The sequence below is a fragment of the Mobula birostris genome, chromosome 30, assembly GCF_030028105.1.
Source record: "Mobula birostris isolate sMobBir1 chromosome 30, sMobBir1.hap1, whole genome shotgun sequence".
Taxonomy (NCBI): Eukaryota; Metazoa; Chordata; class Chondrichthyes; order Myliobatiformes; family Myliobatidae; genus Mobula; species Mobula birostris.
Genome location: NC_092399.1, coordinates 6,715,327 through 6,742,134, shown reverse-complemented (window position 1 = coordinate 6,742,134; position 26,808 = coordinate 6,715,327). Strand labels below are relative to the sequence as shown.

Below are 26,808 nucleotides of genomic sequence, written 5' to 3'. Positions count from 1 at the left end.
TCTACTGCATGGGATTGAAGTAGGCTGAAGAGAATTCTAAACTTAATCAGCTCCATTATGGGTACTAGCTGCTGTATTATCCAAGACATCTTTAAGGAGCAGTGCCTCACAAAGGAGACATCCATCATTAAGGACTCCCACCACCCAGGACATGCCCTCTTCTCATTGTTATCATCAGGGAGGTAGTACAGAAGCTGGAAGGCACACATTCAGTGATTCAGGAACAGCTCTGCCATCAGATTTCTGAATGGAAAATGAACCCATGAACACTACCTCACAACTTTTTAAAAAATTTCTGTTTTGGCACTAGTTATTTTAATTTTTTAAATAGGCATCCATTAGTCTCGTGAAGGTTTCCAGGGCGCAGGTCTGGGCAAGGTTGTATGGAAGACCGGCAGCTGCCCATGATCTTCCCTCTCCACGCCCCCGATGTTGTCCAAGGGAAGGGCACTAGGGCCGATACCATTTGCAACCGGTGTCATCGCAGAGCAATGTGTGGTTAAGTGCCTTGCTCAAGGACACAATGTGCTGCCTCAGCTGAGGCTCAAACTAGTGACCTTCAGATCACTAGACCGACGCCATAAGCACTTGGCCACGTGCCAACACATTTTAATTTAACTATTCAATATACATATGTAGTTACTGTAATTTAGTTTTTTCCTATATTTATCATGTACTGTACCGCATTGTACTGTTACTGTAAAGTTAACAAATTTCTTGACATATGCTGGTGATATTAAACCTGATTCTGATTCTGATATACCACTGGCCCACTGACATGTCCAGCAATATTTCACTCTTTGTTTATCAAGATTTGTCTTAGAAATCCAGATATTTATTCCTGGCTTGAAAGGTTCACCTTAATTTTATAGACACATAAAATCAGAGCCCTAGCAGAAAACTCGGGAAGTAAACAACAGATATTGAATAGAGAGTGGACTAACAGCAGTGACGTGTGGGTTTCAAAGTGCTATAAAGGTCATCTACATCCCAATTTTCAATGTCCCACTGACTGAAAGCCATGAAAGAGGTTTCTTTGAGTAGATACTGCCAACTGACTGAACATCCACTGACAGGAACATTTTGGAGACTTCCTCAAATCTATCCTTGACAAGAACCAGCTAGATCCATCCCACAGGTGCTTTTCCATACCATTTTTGCCAGCACCCCTGACCAAAAAGTCAAGAATTCATTAACCCAATTAAAAAAAGGAACAAGACCACAAAGTGCTTCAATAGCAATTCCGAAGTTTCATCAACCACATCTGGGATGAGGACGATATACCTACAATGTTAGGGTTACAATATTTTGATGAGGGTTAATGAGTTGTGGACGTGCTATGTTGGCACTGGAAGCTTGGCGACACTTGCGGGATGCCCCGCACAACCCTTGCTGATTTGATTTGATGCAAACAACACATTTCACTGTACAGAATGTTTCGATGTATATGTGACAAATAAAGCTTATGTTTATCTTTATAGCAGTCATGACCATACTCAAGAAAGCAGAAAAGTCCAACATTGGCAACAACAGAGGGGGCTCCCTGCTCTTCTCCATGGGGAAAGTCATAAAATGGTCCCATTCAACTGCCTCTTCCTATGGCCAAATAACTTCTCAAATTACAGTGGATTTTTTTCCAGACATGATTTTCATTCCAGAAAACTAAGCTGCAACTATCACTACACAAGGTCTATTTTGACCTCACCAAACTCTTTAACTTGATTAACCAGGAAGGTCTGTGTAGCTCCCTTGAAAAATGAACTTGCACAGAAATTGTTCCAATTTTACCTTGGCTGGAAGATGTAATATTAGCCAATAGGTCCACAAAAGAACCATTCTCTCTAAAGGTTATTAGCAAACAGGCCTGTTCCATTGCCCTGCTGCTTTTCCAAATCTCTTTTGCTACATCTCATGTTCAAACTTCCAGTGGGAGTACAACTAGTCTTCAGAACTAATGGAAAGCTGTTAAACCTCTGGTGACAAGTTTCAGATTACTGAAGTTCAGTATTCCAGCTGCATTATGTCGCCAAAACACTCCCACATCTAAACAGTCTAAAAGTAAAATATCTGCACTGAAACATTCAGTGCACTATAACACATCCTATTTCAAAAGACAAATAGGACTGCAGGCAGATGAATTCGTGTTGGTACATTCACGTCTGTGTTAGTACATTATTACACAATTCAATTATATTTCAATCTCTGGACCTTCATTTCTGCAATTATTTTCCCTTTCAACTGTTCATTCGTTGTGTTATAAATGCCATTATTGAATCTGTTTACACTATTCTTTCAGAGTGCATTCGAGATCATTGCAACCGTGTGCAAAAATGTTTCTTCGTGTCATTTCAGATTCTTTTGTCAATTACCTTAAAATGTTCCCATGGCTACCAAATCTTCTGTCATTAGAAATGATCAAAACGAATGGTTTTGAGAATCATGGGAGGAATGGGGCTTGTTTTGTTGTTGTTGCTTTGTCACTTGTGTTCCCTTTTGGTGTGTTCTGTGTTGTTTTGCCAATCATGTTATACTGGCGCTAGAATGTGTGGCAATACTTGTGGGCTGCACTCACCACATCCTTGGGTGTGTTGGATGTTAACGTAAATGGCATGTTTCACTGTATGTTTTGATGCACATTTGATAAATAAATCTGAAACTAAAGCCCTTAGGATTCCCTTTCACCTTGTCACCCAGAGCAGTCTTGCGCTTTGAAAGGGAGAACACAACTACAGCTGTGAAGATCCCTGCTGCACCTGATCTCTGTCTCAGAGGCTGATATTAGGCTGTCTTTCAAGAGAGTGAACCCTTGCAAGGCGGAAGGTCCCAATGAAGTACCTGGAAAGGCTCTGAAAACCTGTGCTAACCAACTAGTGGGAGTATTCAAGGACGTTTTCAACTCCTCAGTGCTACGGGCGGAAATTCCCATTTGCTTCAAAAAGGCAACAATCCTACCAGTTCCTAAGAGGAATAATGTGGGCTGCCTTAATGACTATCACCTGGTAGCACTCACATCGACAGTGATGAAATGCTTTGAGAGGTTGGTCATGGCTAGACTGAACTCCTGCCTCAGCAAAAACCTAGACCCATTGCAATTTGCCTATCACCACAATAGGTCAATGGCAGATGCAATCTCAATGGCTCTCCACACAGCTTTAGACCACCTGGAGAACACAAACACCTACGTCAGGATGCTGTTCATCAACTATAGCTCAGCATTTAATATCATCATTCCCACAATCCTGATTGAGAAGTTGCAGAACCTGGGCCTCTGTACCTCCCTCTGCAATTGGATCCTTGACTTCCTAACCAGAAGACCACAATCTGTGCAGATACATATCCTCCAGTACATATCCTCCTCGCTGACAATCAACACTGGCGCACCTCAGGGATGTGTGCTTAGCCCACTGCTCTACTCTCTATATACACATGACTGTGTGGCTAGGCATAGCTCAAATATAAATTTGCTGACAATACAACCATTGTTGGTAGAATCTCAGATGGTGACGAGAGGGCGTACAGAAGTGAGATATGCCAACCAGTGGAGTGGTGCCACAGCAACAACCTGGCACTCATTGCCAGTAAGACGAAAGAGCTAATTGTGGACTTCAGGAAGGATAAGACGAAAGAACACATACAAACTCTTATAGAGGAATCAGAAGTGGAGACAGTGAGCAGTTTCAAGTTTCTGGGTGTCAAGATCCTGAGGATCTAACCTGGCCCCAATATATTGATGCAGCTATAAAGAAGGCAAGACAGCAGCTATACTTTATTAAGAGTTTGAAGGGATTTGGCATGTCAACAAATACACTCAAAAACTTCCGTAGTTGTACCGTGGAGAGCATTCTGACAGGCTGCATCACTGTCTGGTATGGAGGGGCTACTGCACAGGACCGAAAGAAGCTGCAGAAGGTTGTAAATCTAGTCAGCTCCATCTTGGGTACTAGCCTACAATGTACCCAGGACATCTTCAGGGAGCAGTGTCTCAGAAAGGCAGTGTCCATTATTAAGGACTTCCAGCACCCAGGGCATGCCCTTTTCTCACTGTTACCATCAGGTAGGAGGTACAGAAGCCTAAAGGCACAAACTCAGTGATTCAGGAACAGCTTCTTCCCCTCTGCCATCCGATTCCTAAATGGACATTGAATCTTTGGACACTACCTCACTTTTTAAAAAATATACAGTATTTCTGTTTTTGGATGTTTTTAAAAATCTATTCAATATATGTATGCTGTAAGTGATTTACTTGTTTACTTATTATTATTATTTTCTCTGCTAGATTATGTATTGCATTGAACTGCTGCTGCTAAGTTAACAAATTTCACGTCCCATGCTGGTGCTAATAAACCTGATTCTGATTCATGCTTTCTTTTACCCCTCCTGATTTCCTTCTTGCATTTCTTAAAATCTTCAAGCAACTCACTTGTACCTTGCTGCCTATACCTTCCACACACTTCCTTCTTCTTCTTAATAAGGGCCTCAATAATCCTTGGTGTTAGCATTGCCTTTTATTCTAACAAGAACATATAAACTGTGTACCTTCAATATTTCATTTTTGAAAACCTCCCACCTACCAAACATCCCTTTGCCAGAAACCTAACTTTTCCTAATCCACACCTTCTTTGATGCCATCAAAATTACCTTCTTCCCATTTAGAATCTCAAACCAATGATCCACCCTATCATCTTTCATACTTACCGTGAAACTCATGGAATTATGATCGCTAGATCCAAAGTGTCCCCTACAGTTTCCATCACCTGCCCTGTTTCATTCCCTAATAGGAGATCCAGTTATAGTGTTCTCTCTAGATGGGACCTCTATTTATTTTTAATAAAAGATCTAATGAAATTTTCCTGAATACATTTGACAAATTCTATCCCTTGCAGCCTTTTCACGGCATGGGAATTGCATTTAATATGTGCAAAATTAAAATCACCTCCTATCACGCCCTATTTTTCTTATTTAACTGTCCGCTATCTCTCTACAAATATGCCCCTCTAAATCCTGCTGACTACTGTTAAGTCTATAATATAATTGATTAACATGGTCATCCCTTTCTAATTCCTCAATTCCACCCATATAGACCTTCAGTCTGACCTGTCTGATCACTGCCATGACGTTACGATGATTAATGTCACATAATCTGTCCAGAAGTACATAAGGGGTACAAATTTTGTGCCAAATGAACTCCGTTTTGTAAACCAAATATTCTTAATAAATAGTATTTGTGGAGTTATCGATTTGCAGAGAAACTTACAAAGAATTGTGTACCAACATTCTTAGACTGCTGCTTCTGAACCCACTGTAAAACTGTAATATTTCTTATTTCCTCTCACTATACTTCCTCCCATAATATATCTTCAGTATTCAATTTCAGAGATTATGCTTCAGAAACAATACCCCTTTCCATTGAACAAACAATCTGCTAGAGAATTGAGCAGCATCTGTGGAGGAAAGGAAATGTTGACGTGTCAAGTTGAAACCCTGTTTCAGCACCTTCATGTTGCTGCCCTTTTTTGATGGATATTCATGACTAGGATATGGGTATTTTGGATAATTTCAAACTCTGCGTCTGACTCACATCTCCGGAGTGCATGAAAAGATTAGTAATAGATTTAATTACTGAGTAACATGCAGAAATTAGTGAAGTGTGCTGATGCATAATGATGAAATTGAACACTGATCACCTAGAAAACATTTGCAACCGTCTGAGTGAAGAAGCTTTCTGTTATCTCAGAATGGCAGATCCCCTAATCTAAACCTTAATATTCCCAAGGTCTCTATGTGTCAGATGTTGCAGCCAGCATTGAGTCAGGTACACTTGCCACTGAGCAATGCAGTAAGTACACACTGGCCGTTACTAGAACCACTGGTGCTGCCCTGTTGCCTAAAGTCATACCTATTCAAAGTAACTTCAGGACCTTCCTTGCATCTCATGCCATCTTGTGACCAGCTCAGAACAAACCTTGTCAGCACTCTGGCATCTAACTGCCCATACCGCAGGCATGGTATTAAATCCATTGAAGATATGAGTATTAAATTTGTGAATGTTCCTAACATATTAAAAAAATGTAAAAATCAATGAAACAATTTAAAAGATCCTAATATTATATTCAAAGCCTATAAGCTCATCAAATACTTTTAAAAATTGCAATTTAATAGACTGAAGCGATTAGAGATTGGTGGAGAGGCAGGCAGTGTTGTGGGAGCAGGTAGTCTGCAGATTAGAAGAAATTGGCAAAGAAGTGGCAGATGGAAAGCAGTGCAGGGAAGTGTACGGTCACACAAAATGCTGGAGGAACTCAGCAGGCCAGGCAGCATCGATGGAAAAAAGTACAGTCGACATTTCAGGCCGAGGCCCTTCCGAAGGACTGTTGAGTTCCTCCAGCATTTAGTGTGTGTTGTTTGGATTTCCAGCATCTGCGGATTTTCTTGTGTTTCCTTCCTTGGGTACAGAGACCAACATGCAGCTTGTAGTTAGCTCCAGCTGCTTTTAGATCAAAGTCCTGGACAATTATGGAACGGCTTCCTTACTCTAATCTCCTGCACACCATTTGCTTCCATTTCCTAATTGCTTCCTAGTCTAGTCACTAATTTTCTAAGATTTATAGAAAAGTATAGCACAGGGACTGGCTCTTTAGCTCACCAATCACAAACCATGAAGCCAAGTTAAACTAATTCCATTTGTCTGCACATGGTCTGTATTCCTCTTGACCCTGCCTGTTTAAGTGTCTAAACCCCTGTTAAATGCTGCTATTATATCTGATTCCACCACTCCCCTGGCAATGCATTCAAGGCAACTAATACTCTCCATGTTAAAAAAAAACTTTACAAATCTCCCTTAAATTTACCCCCTCCTCACTTTAAACCTATGTCCTCCATATGGTTGACACCAACTCTAGGAAAATAATTATCTATCCTACCTGTCTCCCATAATTTTATATACTTCTATCAGGTCAGCCCCCAGTCTCCTATGTTCCAAAGAAAACAATCCAAGCTAGCCCAGCCTCTCTTCATAGCTAATACACTCCAATCCAAGCAACATTCTAGTAAATCTCTTCTATACCCTCCTCAAAGCCTCCACATTTTTCTAATAATGTTGCAGCCAGAATTGCTCGAACGAGCATTCAGCCAATTCCTGCCCTTTGTCTGAATGAAATTAACTCTCCTTCACAATTCTACAGTTTACAGGTCTCCAAAAGTGGCCAAGCCAAAGTTTTATACAACTTCCCAGCTGAGCGTATAAATGAGTTTTAGGCTCAGTGCCTTGGTAGTGAAAGCAAGCAAGATGCACTGGCACTTTCATCACCCCAACATCCCTCTGTACATCGATATTCCTGAGAATGCCGGTATTTTCTTCATCCTTTTTTCTTGCATTTGACCTCCCAAAATATAGCACCTCATACACGTGTGGATTAAACTCCACCTGCAGTTTCTCTGCCCAAATTTCCAACTGATCCACGTCCTGCTACATTCTTTGACAACTCCCAGCAATTTTCAAACACAAGAGACTGCAGATGCTAAAGCTTGGAGAAATAAACAAAAATGTTCTGCTGGAAGAAATCGGTGTCTAGCAGCATCTGTGAGTGGGAAAGATATCGTCCACGTTTTAAGTTGAAACCCTGCAGCAGGACTGACAGTGGAGAGGTGAGATGTCTAGTATATAGGGAAGAGGGGGAGTGGTGAAACAGGAGCCCTTGATGACTGAGGAGGGGGTGAGAGATGACAGGCCGGTTATGCCAAGCAGTGGAAGTGCAGTTGGAATTGGAAAACAGTGGCAGGTGGGTGATAGAAAAAGTATTCAGCCCAGTAAATCACAGGTCAAGCCCTCCCAACCACTGAGCACACCTACATGAAACACTGTTGCAGGAAAACAGCATCTATCATCAAAGATTGCCACCATCCAGGTTATGCCCTCTTTTCGCTGCTGCCATCAGGTAGAAGGTACAAGAGTCTTAGGACTCGCACCGCCAGGTTCAAGAACAGTTCTTACCCCTCAACCATCAGACTCTTGAATAAAAGGAGATAACACTCACTTGCCCCATCATTGCAATGTTACCACAACCAAAGATTTCACTTTCAAGGCCTCTTTACGCCATGTTCTTGTTACTTATTGCTATTTATTTATATTTGCATTTGCAGTTTATTGTCTTCTGCACTTTGATTGATCTTTCATTGATCCTGATTCCTACCCAATAGATTTACTGAGTATGCCCACAAGCAAGTGAATCTCAGGGTTGTATATGGTGACATATATGTATTTTGACAATAAAATTAACTTTGAACAAAGAGAGGGGGAAAATGAGTGTCAGGCAGTGCACAGAGGGATGAAGGGAGAATGAAGGTTGGGGACAGCTGCTGGAGGACGAAAGAAGGGACACTACAGGGTAGAGGTGCTGTAATCTGGTAAGTAATGGATGTGATAATGGCCACCATTGATGAGAGGTGAATGGCAGAGGGAACTATGACCAGATTTAAGGGCTTGGGGTAGGGGAAGTCCACATGGGATCTGTTTTAAGTAAACAAGGAGGGGGAAGGGACTTCTAACTTCATTATTTAAAATGACTGATAGTATAGATACTATGAAAAGGTGCAGTAAATTATTCCTAACATTATCTTATTTCATAGCTCCATCCATTCTGATTTTACATCTTAAATTTCCTAATGAAGACCTTTTCTATACTGCATGTATCATATTGTTTGGTATCAAGATATTCTTTGCAATGTCACCATAGGTACTCAGCATATTAACTAAGTTAATGAGGCATTAGACAAGTGTGTGTTTTCTCCCCTTATTTATTTAATGCGTACAGTAAACAATATTACAAAAAATAAGAGACGTCTTGGGAATCAAAGTTGGCGGTGAAAACATCAATAATTTTAGATATGCAGATTACACTGGGTAATTGCAAGTATGGAGGAAGAACTACAAAACTTAATTGATATAGTTGTTGAAGAAAGTGCAAAAATGGGTCTATCAATCAATTGCAAAAAGACAGAATGTATGGTGATATCCAAAAAGAAGGAGAATCCTATCTGCAGGCTGAGAATAAACAGGGAAGACATAAAACAATTACTGTACTTTTGCTACTTAGGAAGCTGGGCAGATGTGCCATGGACATCAAAAGAAGAATAGGGATGGCGAAAGACACCTTTACGAGAATGAAGAGTATACTGACCAATACTAAACTAGGCATGACAACCCGCCTCAGAGTACTGAAATGTTATGTTTATCCAGTTATGTTATATGGCTCAGAATGTTGGACAATATCTAGTAACATGAGGAAACGAATTGAAGCAGCAGAGATGTGGTTTTTGAGGAGGATGCAAGGAATATCATGGATGAAATGAATATCTAACGAAGATGTCACGAACAGCGCAAACACAAAAGGAGAAATAATGTATGAGATCATGAAAAGGCAACGCAACTTCATTGGACATGTGATTAGGAAAGAGGCGTTAGAATGCACGGTAATTATGGGAAAGATTGAAGGGAAGAAAGCAAGAGGAAGACAAAGACAAATGATGATGGAGACAGCAGCCAGAGAACTGGAAATGAATACCAATGAATTGATCCATTTGACCCAAAACAGGAGAGTGAGGGTCATGACAGTCAAAGCTCAAACTGGGCACGGCACCCGATGATGATGATGATGATGATGATGAATGAGTTTTGATGAAGGGTCTTTGACCTGAATTGTTAATCCTGTGTCTCTTTCCATAGATACTGCCTGACCTGTCGAGTATCACCAGCATACTGTGGATTTGTGTGCTATACCAATCAGGAATTTTTGAAACTTGTCAAAAGATAGGGCAACTGTAACATTCGGCTAATTAAAAGTCACGTGAACATATAGATATATTTGATCTGATTTATTTAGTCTACTAGAAAAAGCAATTGATCAGTTACATATATTTTAAAATAAAACCATCTTATTGAATATGATACTTTTACACCATTTGAAACAGTTGGTAAACTAATGTTGATCAACTCATTTGGGATCTGGAGAAATATTAAGCAATTTTAGGAGCATTTTTTCAGGGAGAAGTTGCACTTTCATTTGAATCTATAAGAGTGTCAACTACCTCATGAGCAAGTTCTTACGGCACTTTTGAAACAGCTACAGAAAGTGAATGACTACAACTTTTGGATATTGAATCAGGAAGGATTATAAATATTTAAATACCGTGACTAATACGCGCACAGCTCCTAATGTATGAGGCGAACAATTATGTCTAGCCTAATTTAAAGTGGAGTTAGCACCGGGACAGCACCCGGTTTCTAACCAGCAGGGACGCCGATCACTCCTTCAACACCACCTGGGATGGCAGGGTGTGATTATAAAGCACAAAAATCAAAGGCTGCCACACTCACAATAGCAGAGTATTTCTTAACGTCCCTCAGCCCGGCCAGGTTCATTGTCCCGCCGAGTGGTTGTTCACGGCCCGAGCCCTGACATCCCTTGCTCCCGCCGCCGGGACCCCGCGATCGTTCCCTTTCCCTCCTTGTGACGTCACACAGCCCGCCTGTGACGCCAGCATCGCACGCTCCACGCTCGCCATGCGCTTGCGCGATCGGTCCCGCTCGCTTGTGACGTCACACCGCTCGCCTGTGACGCCAGCAGTCGCATGCTCCACACAAGCCGTGCTTTTTCGCGACTGTTAAACCGGGGCCTTTTTGGTGGGAAGCTGGGGATAAAGGGGACCGTGTCCCTTGTTATTTCATCCTTTATATATTCTAGAGAGTGGGGTAAACATTATAGTCAATATGGGAAAGCACGAAGACAATTCTTGTATTAGGTTGGCTGGTATTTGAAAATGGCAGGAATTGTGGGATAATGAGGTGGTATTACAATTTGTTTCCAGCAGTTCAGGAGAGCTGCCTTTTGGGAAGGAAGAGGAGGGAGGAGGCGTGGTTGGCGAGATTGAGGTTTGGATATACAGGTTTGCACTCCACTGTTGGTAAACATGAGAACTGGGGTGTGATTTACAACAAATGCCACAGATATTCGTTGTAAATGTATTAAGCTGTTTAGGCAATTTTTGGATAGACCTGGGGTACGTAGTTTGCAGGATATTCTGGTGCCTGCGGCAAGGACAGTTAAGTCATATAGGGCCTTGGTGAACTTTTTGATTAAAAAAGGTTTGGGAGGCAGTATCTGATCCCCATTGTGGCTTCCGTCATACTCCATTGCAGTAGGTGACAGTAATGCACCCTCCTGATAGTTGCGAGCCACCATCAGCACAAAAGAAGTTATTTCACCCACTTTCAAAAGGTTTTTTACTATCTCCATCAAAATTACTGCAGTCTGGCACCCAGTGATAAAGGTAGAAGCAGTCTATGAGTGGAACCAACTTGTTTTGCATCTGTAAAGGCTCATGCAGTTTCATTAGTTTATCAGTCTAGTACTGCACCATATAATGGTTCTTGGGAGTAGAGGTAACAATTATTGTTCTATTTAAAAACAGTATAATTGGAAAAAGTGGCACAAATTTTTACACAGTTAAGGTTTTAAATATTGGCCAGTTGCCAGTAACTTAGAAATAAATAGTTAGCATTGTATTTCATTAAACCAATGCTGCTGGTGCCCTCTGTCGAGTGTTCCTTGAGATGATGGGTAGGTTGGATTTTTGACCTATAGCTTTTTTCCCCGTACAGAACTTAATGTTGTTAATTAGCCATTTCCAGGATCTTGGCCCTCTGATGATGAAGGAATAGCTAGTAGCTCAGGTCGAATCATGTGTGACTTGGAGATGATGGATCTTTGGCAGAAGCATTTCTTACTGAGGCGTGTCCTGTAAATAACTTTAGGCCTTTCTACTTCAACTTCCTTTCTTTCTGGTCTTAAGATCTGCTGGCTTAAAAAAAAAGGCTGTATTTTTATAGATACTTGTGCAAAACCTACCACCCATGTTCTGCTATCTCATTTGCTTTGGGGAAAACTGACTTATTTGATGAAGTATATGCATGAGCAGAATTCAATCTTAATAGAACATTTGAAGTTATTGCTTACTGCTGTGATTCTTTTCCCATTTTTGGGTTGCCTTCAAATCCAAAACTTCTCGAAGGCTTTCGGTTCTTCTGAAGCTATGTAAGCATATTTAGACTCATAGAGTTATAGAAAACTATGGCACAGAAACAAACCCTTTGGCCCATCCAATCTATGCCAAATCACTTAAACTGCCTTGTCCCAATGACCTGCACTGGGATCATAGCCCTCCATCCATGTACCTGTCCAAATTTCTCTTGAATGTTGAAATCAAAATTGCATTACCATTTACATTGGTAGCTCATTCCACACTCTCACCACCCTCTGAGTGAAGAAGTTTCCTCTCATGTTCCCCTTAAACCTTTCACCCTTAACCCATGACCTCTAGCCCCACCCAACTTCTGTGGGAAAAGCCTGCTTCCATTTACCCGATCTATACCCCTCATAATTTTGTATACGTCAAATCTTCCTCAATCTTCTACATTCTAGAGAATAAATTTCTAACCTACTCTATCTTTCCTTATAACTTGGGTTTTTACTCCACTAGCACTTCTGCTTGCTGATATCTCTGATATCTTCAATTTTGATTTTACAGTCAACTGAGCCCTTTAGCTCATGAGCTTACTGCTAAAATTGTCCTTCTTTTGCAGTTTCTCAGCTGAGGCAATGATTAGTTTGGAGCAGAAATTTGATTCTTTCACGGGGACAACCACCTATTCATCTTCATCATTCCCCTTGTCCAGCTTGTCATCTTAATTGTTCTTTGCTTTACATCCTGCTCTTTTCAAAAATAGCAACACTGTTCAAAATGGGTTTCTTAACACAACATTCCTCTGACATCAGGATGCATTTGGCGGAACTGCCTTATGGCTTTGATACTGTGACCGCTGATGCATGTCTTTAAAACATATAGGTTTCTCCTGTGTCCTCCAGTTTCCACCTATATCATTAACACCTATCAGAGGATGATGGCAGGAAAATTAGTGGGGAGTTGATGGGCACAGAGTGAGAAATAAGTTGAGAAGTTACAGGGAAATAAGTGGGAGGGAGATGGGATTATTCTGAAAGTCAATATAGACTTGATGGGCCAAATAGCCTCCTAAGCCATGAGAAAATACGAAATAAATAAATTCCGTTCTAAAGATCTGATGCTGACACGACTATTTCTCTCCCCACAGGCATACTGGGAATTTTCTATTTTTATTTGCACTCTGTACTTCAAAACTCCTCACTGCTGAAAGTTTTAAGTGATCAGGAAGTTAGCAAGATATACTTTATACTTTATTGTCGCCAAACAATTGATACTAGAATGAACAATCATCACAGCGATATTTGATTCTGCGCTTCCTGCTCCCTTGATTACAAATCGATAGCAAGTATTAAAAATTTAAATTGTAAATCATAAATAGAAAATAGAAAAATGGAAAGTAAGGTAGTGCAAAAAAACCGAGATGCGGGTCCGGATATTTGGAGGGTATGGCCCAGATCCGGGTCAGGATTCGTTCAGCACTCTTATCACAGTTGGAAAGAAGCTGTTCCCAAATCTGGCCGTACGAGTCTTCAAGCTCCTGAGCCTTCTCCCGGAGGGAAGAGGGACGAAAAGTGTGTTGGCTGGGTGGATCGTGTCCTTGATTATCCTGGCAGCACTGCTCCGACAGCGTGTGGTGTAAAGTGAATCCAAGGACGGAAGATTGGTTTGTGTGATGTGCTGCGCCGTGTTCACGATCTTCTGCAGCTTCTTCTGGTCTTGGACAGGACAACTTCCACACCAGGTTGTGATGCACCCTAGAAGAATGCTTTCTACGGTGCATCTATAAAAATTAGTGAGGGTTTTAGTGGACAGGCCAAATTTCTTTAGTTTTCTCAGGAAGTAAAGGTGCTGGTAGGCCTTCTTGGCAGCGGAGTCTGCTTGGTTGGACCAAGTCAGGTCATATGTGGCCGCTTTATAAAATAGTTAGGCCACATCTGGAGTATTGCATACAATTTTGGTCACCCTATTATAGGAAGGATGTGAAGGCTTTGGAGAGGGTGCAGAAGAAGTTTACCAGGATGTTGCCTGGATACAGGGGGTATGTGCTATAACAGGAGGTTAGGCAAACTTGGGTTGTTTTCTCTGGAGTGGCAGAGGCAGAAGGGAGACCTGATAGAGATCTATAAGGTTATGAGAGGCATAGATAGAGTAGATGGACAATATCTTTTCTCAAGGGTTGAAATATCTAATACCAGAGGGCATGGATTTGAGGTGAGAGGGGGTAATTTCAAAGGACATGTGAGGAGGAAGTTTTTTTTAATCACACAGAGAGTGGTAGGTGCCTGGAATGCACTGCCTGGGGTTGTTGTAGGGCAGATACATGACAGACTTTTCAGAGACATTTAGATAGGCACATAGATGTGAGGAAAAGATTCAAAGCACATTTATTATCAAAGAATGTATATACACCTTGAAATTTGTCTGCTTATGGGCAGCCCCAAAACTAGAAACTCGCATAACTAGAAACCACTGAGCAGAGAAAGGGGGGGGGGGGGGGGAATCACACGTTGTGCAAACGATAGAAGCAAAGCAACAGTATCCTGAACCAGACTGAGTCCCAGATCTGTTCCTGAAGCAGCTGGAGTAGGCCCAAGCCAAACCCCGGTCGCGAGTTTTCACAACAGCGGGGCAGCACCTTACAGCAACCGATCAGTTCACAGCTCAGCGCTGCGGAGAAAGGAATGAACATTTGTGGGAGAGTGAGCGAAATCAGCCCGACCCTCACCTCCGTACCCAGCACTCGAGCTTCCAGTCTATCTGTGCTGGTGTTTAACTTATGCCATGTTCCAGGGCCCAGGCCCAGGTGCCCTGATACACCTGGGCCGCCCCACCTGAAGTCGTTCTCAATCTCATCAAATCGGCTCAGTGTTTGGAGCGATCCAACCTTGCACCTGGGTTAGATGGATGGGCATCGAAACTCTTCCGCATCAACTCTTCTCTAAATCGCTCACTCCATCTCCGGCAGCGATACAAACTCCACCTCTGTCTGCGGCTCGGAACACGTTGCGCTTCACAATGCCCCAGCACAGCTCATCCCCTGAACCAGCCTCGCCTCTGCCTGCCTCCTCACTGTCTGCAGCGATAGTTCACCATAATTTGCATCACGAAAGATGCTACAACTAACGTCTTTGGTCGAATCTCTTGCCTTATGATTTACCAGTAACCTGTCACAAATCTTCGGTAGTGCCATCTTAAACCAGGAAGGGAAGGATATGGACATTGTGTTGGCAGAAGAGATTAGTTAGTCATTTGATTACTAATTTATTTGGTTCAGCAACACTGTCGACCAAAGGGCCTGTTTCTGTGCTGTACTGTTCTATGTTCTATTTGATGAGGTGATCTTTTCTGAGTTAGATTTTAATTCCTGGATTCCTCTGACTATCAAGACCATGTGATTCCTTTCCTGCTTCTGCACTTTAGATCAGTTCCTTTAATAATCTTCATCATGATCCGCAGTTGTCTCAGGGGAAGGTTATTTTATAACTGAACAGGTCTAAAGTGCAGAAGCAGGAAAGGAATCATATAGTCTTGATAGTCAGCTGTGGATGGAAATAAATAATTGGTTCTTCATTTCAAGCCATAGTCTGATTCCATGGTTGAATTTTACACGCTGAGTCAAGTAACATTCTCCAACTCCAAGATGTCAATCTTCAGCGTTATTTCTTTTTTAATACTCTAAAATTAAACAAGAACAACACCTAGAGAATAAATACCAAAGAAATTATTACTTTTCTCTTTTGGCCAAACATATACCATAAATATTTTTCCCAGCCTCTTCATTAAGCAATTTTTTTCATTCTTGGTATTTTAAATTATTTCAATTCAACATACTTGCTGTTGTTTTGAGTTACCTGTCCTTCTCTCTCTCTCCATTTGCTTGTTACCATAGAGAAATTTCCCAGTTGGGAAGGACCATGCTGCCAAGGACTAAAAAAGGAGGAGACAGTAAATTCTGTCACATTTAACTGGAGGTTTTGAGGGAGATCATAGATTTCAAGAAATCTGTGAATAAATGGGCCGGTTGTTGCCACTACCCAACAATGGCTCATCAATAGTTGCAGCCAGACTGCAGTCTTGAACCCAACATCTTAATACCGAGTGGTCACACCTCTCATCCAAACACCAGTATTGATTGAGTTCACATGGAACAATTAGCTGAAGAAGTCACAGCTCCTGGCCCAGCAGCATTATATTGAATCAGCAGGGGTGTCAGTTTCTGAAGAGGATGCAATGTTTGCAAATGACAATTTTATCATTAACTTGTAGCACCATTCAAATCAAAACAATTATGTTTCACATAAATAGCTCTATTAGAATCAGCTAAAAAGTGCCTACCGTGTCATCTTTATATGCCCTGCTCTCATCTGCCAGAACTGACCAGCAGACCAAGAGACTGAAAAACCCCATCTTCTTTATTCCACTGCAAACAGTCTTCATAACATCCTCTCCCATATATCCTTCACTCTCAGGAGCATCATAAACACTTAAGATTCAAATCAACCGGTGTTCCCTTCCCCTTGCTCTCCTAGACCATTCAATCAAAATTCAAAGGTTCCTTGAGCTCTTCCCCAAACACATCTTCCTTTAGTTTTTCCTTCTACCTTCATACCCTCAGAAACTCATTTCCTAAACAATATTCCCACTGAAATGCTGAGGATGCAACTTCCTTTCCCATTTTTCATGTTATCTGATATTTTTTGTTTTTATCTCCTTTATTGAGTTAATAAAATATGATCTGACCTTTCTTACAAGCTATAGTCCTTTCTTGTTGAAGCAGACCGTCCAATCTTATTTCTACTGTTGGAAAGGGATCTTAGCAAACATTATTGTGTGATATTGAAAATGGTAAAATATCTCCTTACTTGTCCTTTGATTATCTAAAGCTAATGGCTGCAATGTCCTCCTCCAATGCTCCTCCACCGTCTAGTTGGGTAATACTGCATTTTTGTCTATCCTGTTACAACTAGAGAATATCCAGAAATAGCTTGTACCATTATGTCTGGTGTTCTCAGGGTTTTATCATTGGGTTCTGGTTGCTCTTTTTTTTGTTACTACTTTTGAGCAAATTTTGAATTGGGCAGCCTGCAGATAATGAACACTGAGCTGAGCTGAATTGAACTGAACTGCACTGAGGTATGCCTTTTGTGTTTTATATTCTGTTTTCAAACTTTTATTTTGTTGCCGTTTGCGTGATTTTTTTGTGTGTGGGGGATTGGGAGGATTTGATATTTGATCGGGTAGTTTGCATGCTTCCTTGTTTCATAAGTGTCTGTGGGGAAGACGAATTTCAGGGTTGTATACTGCATTCGTGCTTTGATAATAAATGTACTTGGAACTTTGAATCTATCAGATGAGAAGCAAACTTGCTTAGATTCTCCCATCTCATTATGAATACTCCATTTAGGTACACAAACCAGACTCTCATGAGGTAGTAATGAACCAGTAAAGATCAAAGTTCAAAAAAAAAGGTTCCAAGGTTCATTTATTATCAAAGTATGTATGCAGTATACAACTCGGATTCGCCTTCTCTAGATAGTCACAAAACCAAGAAACATGGAAGTCATTCAAACCCCTCCCCTGCACCAAAAAAAACTTACAAATCGCCCCAAATTTAAATTGCAATGACAACAAGAGCATCAACTCCACCCCCAAACTCTGCATGCAGAAAAACAAACTGGTGAACTGTGAGAACATCAAACCCCAACCCTCCCACTTACCACACAAAAAGCTTACAAATCACACCAACTTTAAATTGTACAGTGGCAGCAAGAGCAAGATGTACAGGTATATCAGCACTTCATGTTTCCTTAAGGATAGTGGATATGTTCAGAGTAAACCTCTATGAGAATATGAACGCTATTAAGTGGATCCAGAATAATAGTGTCTAATATTTACTGACAGCTGTCTGAGTCAGAGCCAAATGAATCTCCCCATCATTTTTTTCAAACAATACTGTGTACTTATTTCTTACAAATAAGCTTTGGGTTCATTGATAGATCCTACATTCTTTAACTCCATCTGTTTTCCTGCCTGCCTCGTGTATGACTCAGAATTTTATTGTCCTGTCTGATCCTGAGCTGAAATCTGTACTTCCAGTACATTACAAGTCATTTTCTGACTCCTACACATACCCATTTAACACCATGTCACTTGGAAGTAACAATTCATCTTCAATATTTAACTCCCTACATATATTCTCTCCACTACTTTTCTCAAGTCTCAGCTAACTGCAAACTCTGTGTCCCTTGCACCTTAATCCTCTCTGTGATGTACACGAGAAATCATTCTCTCCTCTTCAAATCACTATACGATATCAATTCAGCCTTTTCATATTATCATTTTCAAATACAAATTCTATGCCTTACCCTGTTTTAGAACTTCTGCTCCCACCACACAGCTCTTTATTTCTCCATCAAAACTGTGATGGCCTTCTACTGTTTGATATTTTCCTACTTGGTGCGAGACAAGTGATCAAATTATAAATTCCTTAAACTTCTTTTACTTTGCCTTCAATTCGATTCTTTTGCAACCTGATAGCAGTTACCTGAGTAACAAATTAAGCAAACTTTTCCCCTTATGGTTGTTATAAGGATGTTATACTAAAAAATTTCTTTTTTCCATGTTTTAAGATCTGGAAATCAAGTACAGCTATTACTAAGGCTAAAGAAATCAGGAGCAGCTGAGAAGTGATCTCCATCTCAGAGTCATGTAGATGAAGAACAATCTGGGTTTGATCTCCAAACTGAGCTGTTAGTCTCAGCTACTGCAGTATTCCAATGTTTGCATGCGACAGTGGCCACACCCTGGGCAATGGATTCGACAAGCCGACTAAACCAGGTCAGGGTAGCCGACGGGTCTCAGACCCTCAGTGAGATAGGGAGTTGTCTCTCCCAGCATGTGAAGACAGATTCCAGCAGATTGAGCAGACGAGACCATTGGAAGGTCCAACAGTCAAGAAGGCGGTCTCTGCAAACGTTGTGGAACGTGTAGAGCACGACAAGACACAGAAGACGTCCTGGTCATCCACTGTGCCTAGTCCCATCTCCAGCCATCTTGACTCTGACTTGCCACTGGATCCAGATGGGAATTGGGAAGAGAGAGTGAGGCTGACGCTGTGCAACTCTCCCCCACTTACACAATTCCAATGTTTTTGTTGGTTTTGGCAACCTTGGATTGAGGGAGGAAAACAGTGCAGTTCTGCCTGTAATTACAATTCAAATCTGTCCCGGAAGTCCCAGTAAATATAGGAACAGGTTTGGTTACTATTTTCTCTGTTGTCTCTGTTGTATTCAAATGACATGTGCAGGCTGGTCATTGTAGTGAATATTCAAAGGTAATGGCTTAGTTACATAGTCATAACCTTGCATCAAGGAGGGAAGAAACCTCAGTGTTTGAAAGCTTGACACTTATAGGAACATTCAGAAACAATTTCTCTTAAACTCTGAGGCATCCAGAGATAAAAACATCAAATACCAATTCTGAAATACAAATCAATTTTTCCAAAACACAAATCAATTGGGGGTTTTACAGCTGATCTAATTTATCTTATAATAGAATTGCTTATGTCTGATCTGAAGCTTCAGCAGTCTTAACAAAAGAGGAAAAAAGTTAGCAATATTTTTTCTGAGATTGGTGAACAAAAGTTTTTAAAGTTTTGAGCTGTTGCCCATCTTAGACTCTTCAGCAGTATGTGTTAGGAAAATGGCATTTGATTACTGTAAAACCTATAAACATTTAATTTGGATATACTACACAGGTAAGCTGCATGAGCAAATATTTAGTTGCCAATAGGTATAAAAGGAATGCCCCAAACTCAGTCAATATCAATCATATTATTTTAAAATCTAGATGAAAAATAAAGCTCTGTGAAGACAACTGCTAAGGAGATAAGGAAAATGCCAGAAGATCTCAAGGCAATAAGAGTTAGGCTATTCAGCCCATTGAGTGGGCTCCACCATTCAATCCTGACTGACTTTTTTTTTTACCTCATTCTCCTGCCCTCTCCCTGTAACCTTTAATGCCCTCACCAATCAAGAACTTATTGATCTCTGCCTTAAATACATCCAATGACTTGGTCTCCACAGCCCTCTATGGCAATGAATTCTACAGATTTTTTCCCTCTGGCTGAGGAATTTCCTGCTTATCTCAGTTTTAAGGGATGCCCCCTTATTCTAAAGTTGTGCCCTCAGATGCTAGACTCTCCAACTGATGGAAATATCCCTTCCATGTCCACTCAATCCAGCCTTTCAGTATCTGCTTGGTTCCCCCTCTCATCCTTCTGAATCCTATCAACACAAAGACAGCAAACATTCCTCATAGGATTATTCCTGTGAAACTCTTCTGGACCTTCCCCAGGGGTTGCACATCTCCTCTCAAAATGGCTACTCTGTTGATAACATAAATTCATAATTTTAAGGGAAGGAGTAAGAAAATTTCCTCCCTCTGAACTTGATTGTAATTCCATTCCATGTTTCCAAGATATTGTCTCCTCTGGCATTCTGCTTAAGGGTCTAAGTAACGGCAAGGCTTAAACAATAACTTATAATGTCTTTGTTTGTCAAGCACACATTATTGGAACAGGGATGGACAGATCAGGTTGGAGTCAGGCATCAACATCGTTCCTCAGGGCAGTACCCTGGACCTGCTTCATCAATGGCCTTCCTTGCACTGTAAGGTCTGAAATTGTGATGTTCATGAGTGAGTGCACAATGTTTCATTTCCCTTCACATCTCAACCAATGAAGCAGCCCATGCCCACAGGCAGCAAGACCTGAACGATATTCAAGCACACGCATGCAAAAATCATGTCACAGAAGAATCAGCCAATGATCATCTCCAACAGAGAAAGATTAAACATCTAGTCTTGACATGCTGTGGCATAACCATTGCCAAGTTCTTCACCATTAACGTCCTAATTGTCAATGACCAGGAACTCATCTGGTCCAGCTGGATGAATATAGATGCCAAATGAGTAGGTCAGAGGCTAAGTATCCTGAGGCAAGTGACTCAGTTAAGGTCTTTCCACCATCTACAAGGTGCAAGGAAGGAGTGAGTGGAATGTTCTCCATTTGCTTGAATGAGTTCAGCTTCAGCTCGATTCCATCAAGGACAAAGCAGCTGGCTACATAAGCATCTCATGCACCACCCCAGCACTTGCTGCCCCACTACTGGCACACAGTGACTGAACTGTTTACCACCTAAGCTCATCTCGTATTGTCAGAGAAAGAGAATGGTGATGGGGTTGAGACATTCCAGAACTGAAGCACATGGGAAGGTTGAATTTTGATTTCTGATTCAGTACAGAACACCTATAGAATGGGGTAAAAGGCAGAGAGAAAAGTTCATGAGGGATGTGACACCATTTGAATGCAGGTCAACAATTACACTTGATACTCTGGAGCAGTCATGTGTACACAAGGGCAGTATTCTTCTAGTCTGTTCAGGACACAACTATTCAGCACATATAAAATCACTAAGTAGGAAAAGATGTTTGAAAAAAAAACAATGACAGAGTGATGAATCTTGGTTTACGTGCAAGGATTAAAAGAATAATTGTCCACATGTCTGATGTCATACTATCGTAAGTCCCTAAAATGTCTCGATTCTTTGCAACAATTATGTGACAGAAACACTTGGTAGTATTACTGTTTAACCAGTTTGATTAATTGTGTTGCAGGAATTATTATTAAAAACAGTTTATATTTCTTGTCCACGGTCACGGGTAGAATCTTGAGTTTAACAGATTTACTATTTGGAGACAATGTCTTCTGGATCAACAGTTCCCAACTCAAGGTGAAGATTCAATCAGTGGCTTGAATGCAGAGTTTCAGAATGATTACAGACATCTTTGGATCCTGTCAATGTCCAAGTCCTGCGGGGAATCTAATTCTTTCTCGCAGGCATCTCCAGATCCTAATTGCACAGTTCTATCTGAACAGATGTCTCTTTTGTTTTCCAGTTCTTCTTGTGAAATGGAAGCTGAAGTTTCTGCTAATATCTGACCTGTATCAAACCAAGATAAAGGGTTCTCTGTGGGTCCCAGTTGTAGGTCTGTTTCAGGAGTTGAAAGATCTTCACTTTTTGCTTTTGGTCCTTTCTTGGCAAGGCGTGGAACCTTCTGGATGTCTGCAAGCAGCTCCTGGTTTTCTTCTTTCCAGTGTCGGAATTTTGCTGCTGTCAAATTAGGATCATCCAAGATCTTGTTGATGGATTGCAAATCTACAATTTTGGCCTAAAATTGTTCACATAATAGTTAGTAACCACCACAGCAAAACTCAAACAAAAAAAAAACAGGTGATTCATGCAATGAGATTGACTTAATTACTTGCCTTTAGCGTGCTCTTGAGTGCTCGCAGATTGTGCACTTTCTCGTTGATCACTGGATTTTTGTTTCGTCTGACGAATGACTGATGATAATCTTTTCGAAAAGATTGTTCTTTACCAAGTAATGAGACTCCACCCTGCTCCAAGACTTTCATTAACACTTCCAGTTCATCACTAGAACTTTGTACAGGTTCTGAATAAATGGACAGAAATATAAGTGAGTTGTGTATAATAAATTTTGAACATATCCTATCCCTCAAGCGTAGTGCACCAGGAAGGGGAGATGTTTTTTAATGTCAAATATAAACTGATGATGAGTTTAGCTGACATAGTCTTATTTTGTGCTGTCCCTTACACGTTTGTCCGCTCTTGGACTGTATTCCTTGGAGTTTAGAAGAATGAGGGGAGACCTCATAGAAACATTTCGAATGTTAAAAGGCATGGACAGAGTGGATGTGGCAAAGTTGTTTCCCATGATGGGGGAGTCTAGTACGAGAGGGCATGACTTAAGGATTGAAGGGCGCCCTTTCAGAACAGAAATGGGAAAAAATTTTTTTTGGTCAGAGGGTGGTTAATCTATGGAATTTGTTGCCACGGGCAGCAGTGGAGGCCAAGTCATTGGGTGTATTTAAGGCAGAGATTGATAGGTATCTGAGTAGCCAGGGCATCAAAGGTTATGGTGAGAAGGCGGGGCAGTGGGACTAAATAGGATAAAATGGATCAGCTCATGATAAAATGGCGGAGCAGACTCGATGGGCCGAATGGCCTACTTCTGCTCCTTTGTCTTATGGTCTTATGTCAGTAACCAGTTTATTTTACATAGTTATTTCACACTACTGCTCACTCAAATTAATTTTATACTAATGTTGATCAGAGATTCTCAGTAAAATTAAACCTTTGTTTTATATAGGATAACTTGGATCAAAATAGCTCTGGGTAGGTCTTACAAAGTGAGTGGTAGGGCACTGAGGAGTGTGGTAGAACAATGGGATCTGGGAATACAGGTCCATAATTCGTTGAAAGTGGTGTCACAGGTAGATAGGGTCATAAAGAAAGTTCTTGGCACTTTAGTTTTCATAGATTAAAGTACTGAGTATAGGAGTTGGGATGTTATGTTGAAGTTGTAGAAGATGTTGGCGGGTCCTAATTTGGAGTATAATGTGCAGTTTTGGTCACCAACCTACAGGAAAGATGTAAATAAGGTTGAAAGAGTAAAGAGAAAATTTACAAGGATGTTGTTGGGGCTGGAGGATCTGAGTTATAAGGAAAGATTGAACAGACTTAATTTATTCTCTAAAATGTAGAGTATTGAGAGGAGATTTGATACAAGTATACAAAATTAAGAGAGGTATAGTTAGGGTAAATGCAAGCGGGCTTTTCCCACTGAGGGTGGGTGGGACTAAAGGTCATGGGTGAAAGGTGAAATGTTTAAGGGTAACATGAGGGGAAACTTTTTCACTCAGAGGGTGGTGAAAGTGTGGAATGAGCTGCCAGTGAAAGTGGTGCATGCAATTTTCATTTCAATGTTAAAGAGAAGTTTGGACAGCTGTGGTCTGGGTGCAGGTCGATGGGACTCGGTAGTTTAAATGGTTCGGCATGGACTAGATGGTTTGAAGGGCCTGTGTCTGTACTGTAGTTTTTTTCTGACCCTATGTCTTTCTAAAGTTATAGACTGAATGATACAAATACGGTGGGAGACTTCTCTTTTTAATTTTGTCCGGAATTGGTTTCCATTCAAAATACAAATTATAGTTGCAATTCAACTTTGGTTTTAAGAATTGAGAGCAAGTCAACAGGTGTAAAATGGGAGGTAAGAGTACAGTAGTGGCGGTGAGCTGGAGATTGACAGATGATGAGAGCTAACATTTGGCTACCATGAAAAAAGAGCGCTGAGAGGGAATGGAAAACAGTGGCCACTTTACAGATACATTATGAGAGAGTGGTTAACCACAAATGCTGGTATACAACAGTGAAATGGGGGGGGGGTGTGGAGCTGTGTGATTCTGCAGTCATAGAGCGTGGGGTAGCAGCAATTCAAAATGGAGGTAATGCAGGAGTGAGAATGTAAGGGTAAACACGGAGGAGGTGTAGGAGATCACAGAGCTAGATGGTTAAACAAATAAGGAGCATACTGAAGTTCTAAAGTTCAGTGGAGAGGAGTTTCAGGGATGAAGCTACAACCTCATTTCCCAACTCTGGAAGAGCAGGACATGCTAGGAGGCTTCAGAGTTTCTGTAACTGTAATCCTCTTCTAAAGAGTATACAATTAATTAGAAGTAACTTCCTGCTGTCTGTCACAGGGGAAATCATTGCCTTCTCCCTAGGGCACAAGGGCTATCCCTTTCCACAAACACCTGATCACCATTGTTGACTCCAAGAGATATGCAGGCAGCATGAACCAGTGTTGATAGCTCAAATCCAAAGGAAGAATGGAGTATCTTTCTGAACTTTGATTGATCAGAGAAATTAGTCTCCATCTGCTACATGATGGCATGCAAACTGCAACCACAACTAGTCCACAAAACACTGGAGGTGAGTGAAAGTAAAGCTGCACATCATCTGTTTAACCTGCATTGCCTTCACTGCAGAAGCAAGATCACTTCCAACTTTAGTTATCAAGTTTCAGAACATGGACAATGCTTGCATATGCACAAAGATGGAAGCCAAGCTTATTAATCAACTCGTTCACTCAGCATACAACCCCTGGTTCTGATCACTCATTTCAATTAGATCATTACTTATTCTTATCGCTAGTGAGCATAGGCCCAACCTACTTATCTCATATGCCAAGCTCATCATTCCAGTAATAAATCTGGTGAGCCTTTTGCTGCACTCCCTCCATCACAATCATATTCTTCTTTTAAGCACAGGAAATTACGAAGATGCTGGAAGTCCAAAGCAACACACACACACAAAATGTTGGAGGAACTCAGCAGGTCAGGCAGCATCTATGGAAATGAATAAACGTTCAACGTTTTGGGCCAAGATCCTTCTTCAGGATGAAGGAAGGAGGAAGACGCCAGAATAAAAAGATGATGGGAGGGGAAGGAGGATAGCTAGAAAGTGCTAGGTGAGCCCAAGTAACTGGGAAGCATAAAGGGCTGGAAAGAAAAGAATCTGATAGGAGAGGGAAGTGGACCAGAGGAGAAAGGGAAGGAGAAGGGGACCCAGGGGGAAGTGATAGGCATGTGAGAAGAGGTAAAAGACCAGAGTGGGAAATAGAAGAGGTGGAGAGAAATCGATATTCATGCCATCAGGTTGGAGGTGACCCAAACGGAATATAAGATGTTGCTCCTCTTCCCCAAGGGTGGCTTCAGCCTGGCCCAAGAAAATGCCACGGACTGACGTGTTGGAACGGGAATGGGAATTAAAATGTTTGGCCACCGGGAAGTTCTGCTTTTGGCAGATGGAGCAGAGGTGCTCGACGAGGCAGTCCCCCAATTTATGACGGATCTCACCAATGTAGAGGAGGCCGCAAGTTGTTCTTCCTCCCCACTGCACTTTAATCATTAACGGTTTGTAGGCAATGATACCAGAACCCTATAAACACTAACCTCTGTCAATCTTTCACTATTTTAGAAATAATTACATTGGGTGGCAGAGTGGAGATACGTCTCTACCAAAGGAGGTGTAAGGCACTCCTTCCTTCTGCTAGCCTGCAGGTCATCTTTGGGCAAGGTGTAGCACCCGCTTTGCCCCCCCCCGATCAGGGACATGCAGAGCCATGGGAGCAGATGGTGGATGGTCATATGACCAGCTAGTGCATATCACGTCCTGGTTATGCGACCACTGATGCCAGGCAGACAACCTTTGAAGAGTATTGATAATGGCTGGAGTCACCCGTCTTGTAAAGACACGGCCCAGAAGGTGGCAATGGCAAACTTCTTCTGTAGAAAAATTTGCCAAGAGCAAAGGTCATGGAAAGAGCATGATCGCCTACTTTATACAACATGGTACATATCAAATGAACAAACAAAGAACATTATATTTTATCTACACAAATGTACCAATCCATTGAGTTTATCTACATCTTCCAAGCTTCCATGCATCCTTCTCACAGCCCATACTGCCACCTAGCTTTAACTGGGTATTGCTCAAAAGGAAGTGCTTGGGATTTCATTGAGGGCCTGAGTCAAGTCTCTTAATTGGGAGCGTACAGAAGTTCAAACTCAAGTGTATTGTCATTCAACCATACACACGTACACTGCCAAATGAGACAATGTTCCCTGGTCCAAGGTGCACAACACAGTACATGTAACTCACACAACTAATACAAAGTAATATCACCACTAGTAAATTAACAAATGCTAAGGTACATTTGCAACACAAGTTAAAAAGTAAACGATATAACACGACTGGTGCTTCATGAGTGTAGCATAAACAGCAGAGAGAGCACTTCACCTTTTCTTTACTCACCTACCCTGTCAAGTACTTCTTTTCCCATCTGTGATAGAATCTGGAGCACAAA

General features: G+C 41.3%; 2 protein-coding genes across 3 annotated transcripts in view; both read right to left on the bottom strand.

Annotated features, from left to right (window-relative positions):
- The window catches only part of LOC140190464 (cation channel sperm-associated protein 4-like), a 61,298-nt gene extending 50,881 nt beyond the window's left edge, over positions 1 to 10,417 (bottom strand). Inside the window, exon 1 of the mRNA XM_072247078.1 lies at positions 10,373 to 10,417. Within this exon, the coding sequence (XP_072103179.1) occupies positions 10,373 to 10,417 (45 nt within the window). The remainder of the gene's footprint in view (positions 1 to 10,372) is intronic.
- A 2,538-nt stretch (positions 10,418 to 12,955) lies between these two features.
- Positions 12,956 to 26,808, bottom strand: part of cnksr1 (connector enhancer of kinase suppressor of Ras 1) — a 137,280-nt gene continuing 123,427 nt past the window's right edge. For both annotated transcript variants that reach the window (XM_072246994.1, XM_072246995.1), the window contains exons 20-21: positions 22,346 to 22,533; positions 12,956 to 22,248 (exon numbers count right to left, since the gene is read on the bottom strand). In XM_072246994.1, coding sequence (XP_072103095.1) covers positions 21,853 to 22,248; positions 22,346 to 22,533 — 584 coding nt within the window. In that variant the 3' untranslated portion in view covers positions 12,956 to 21,852. The remainder of the gene's footprint in view (positions 22,249 to 22,345; positions 22,534 to 26,808) is intronic.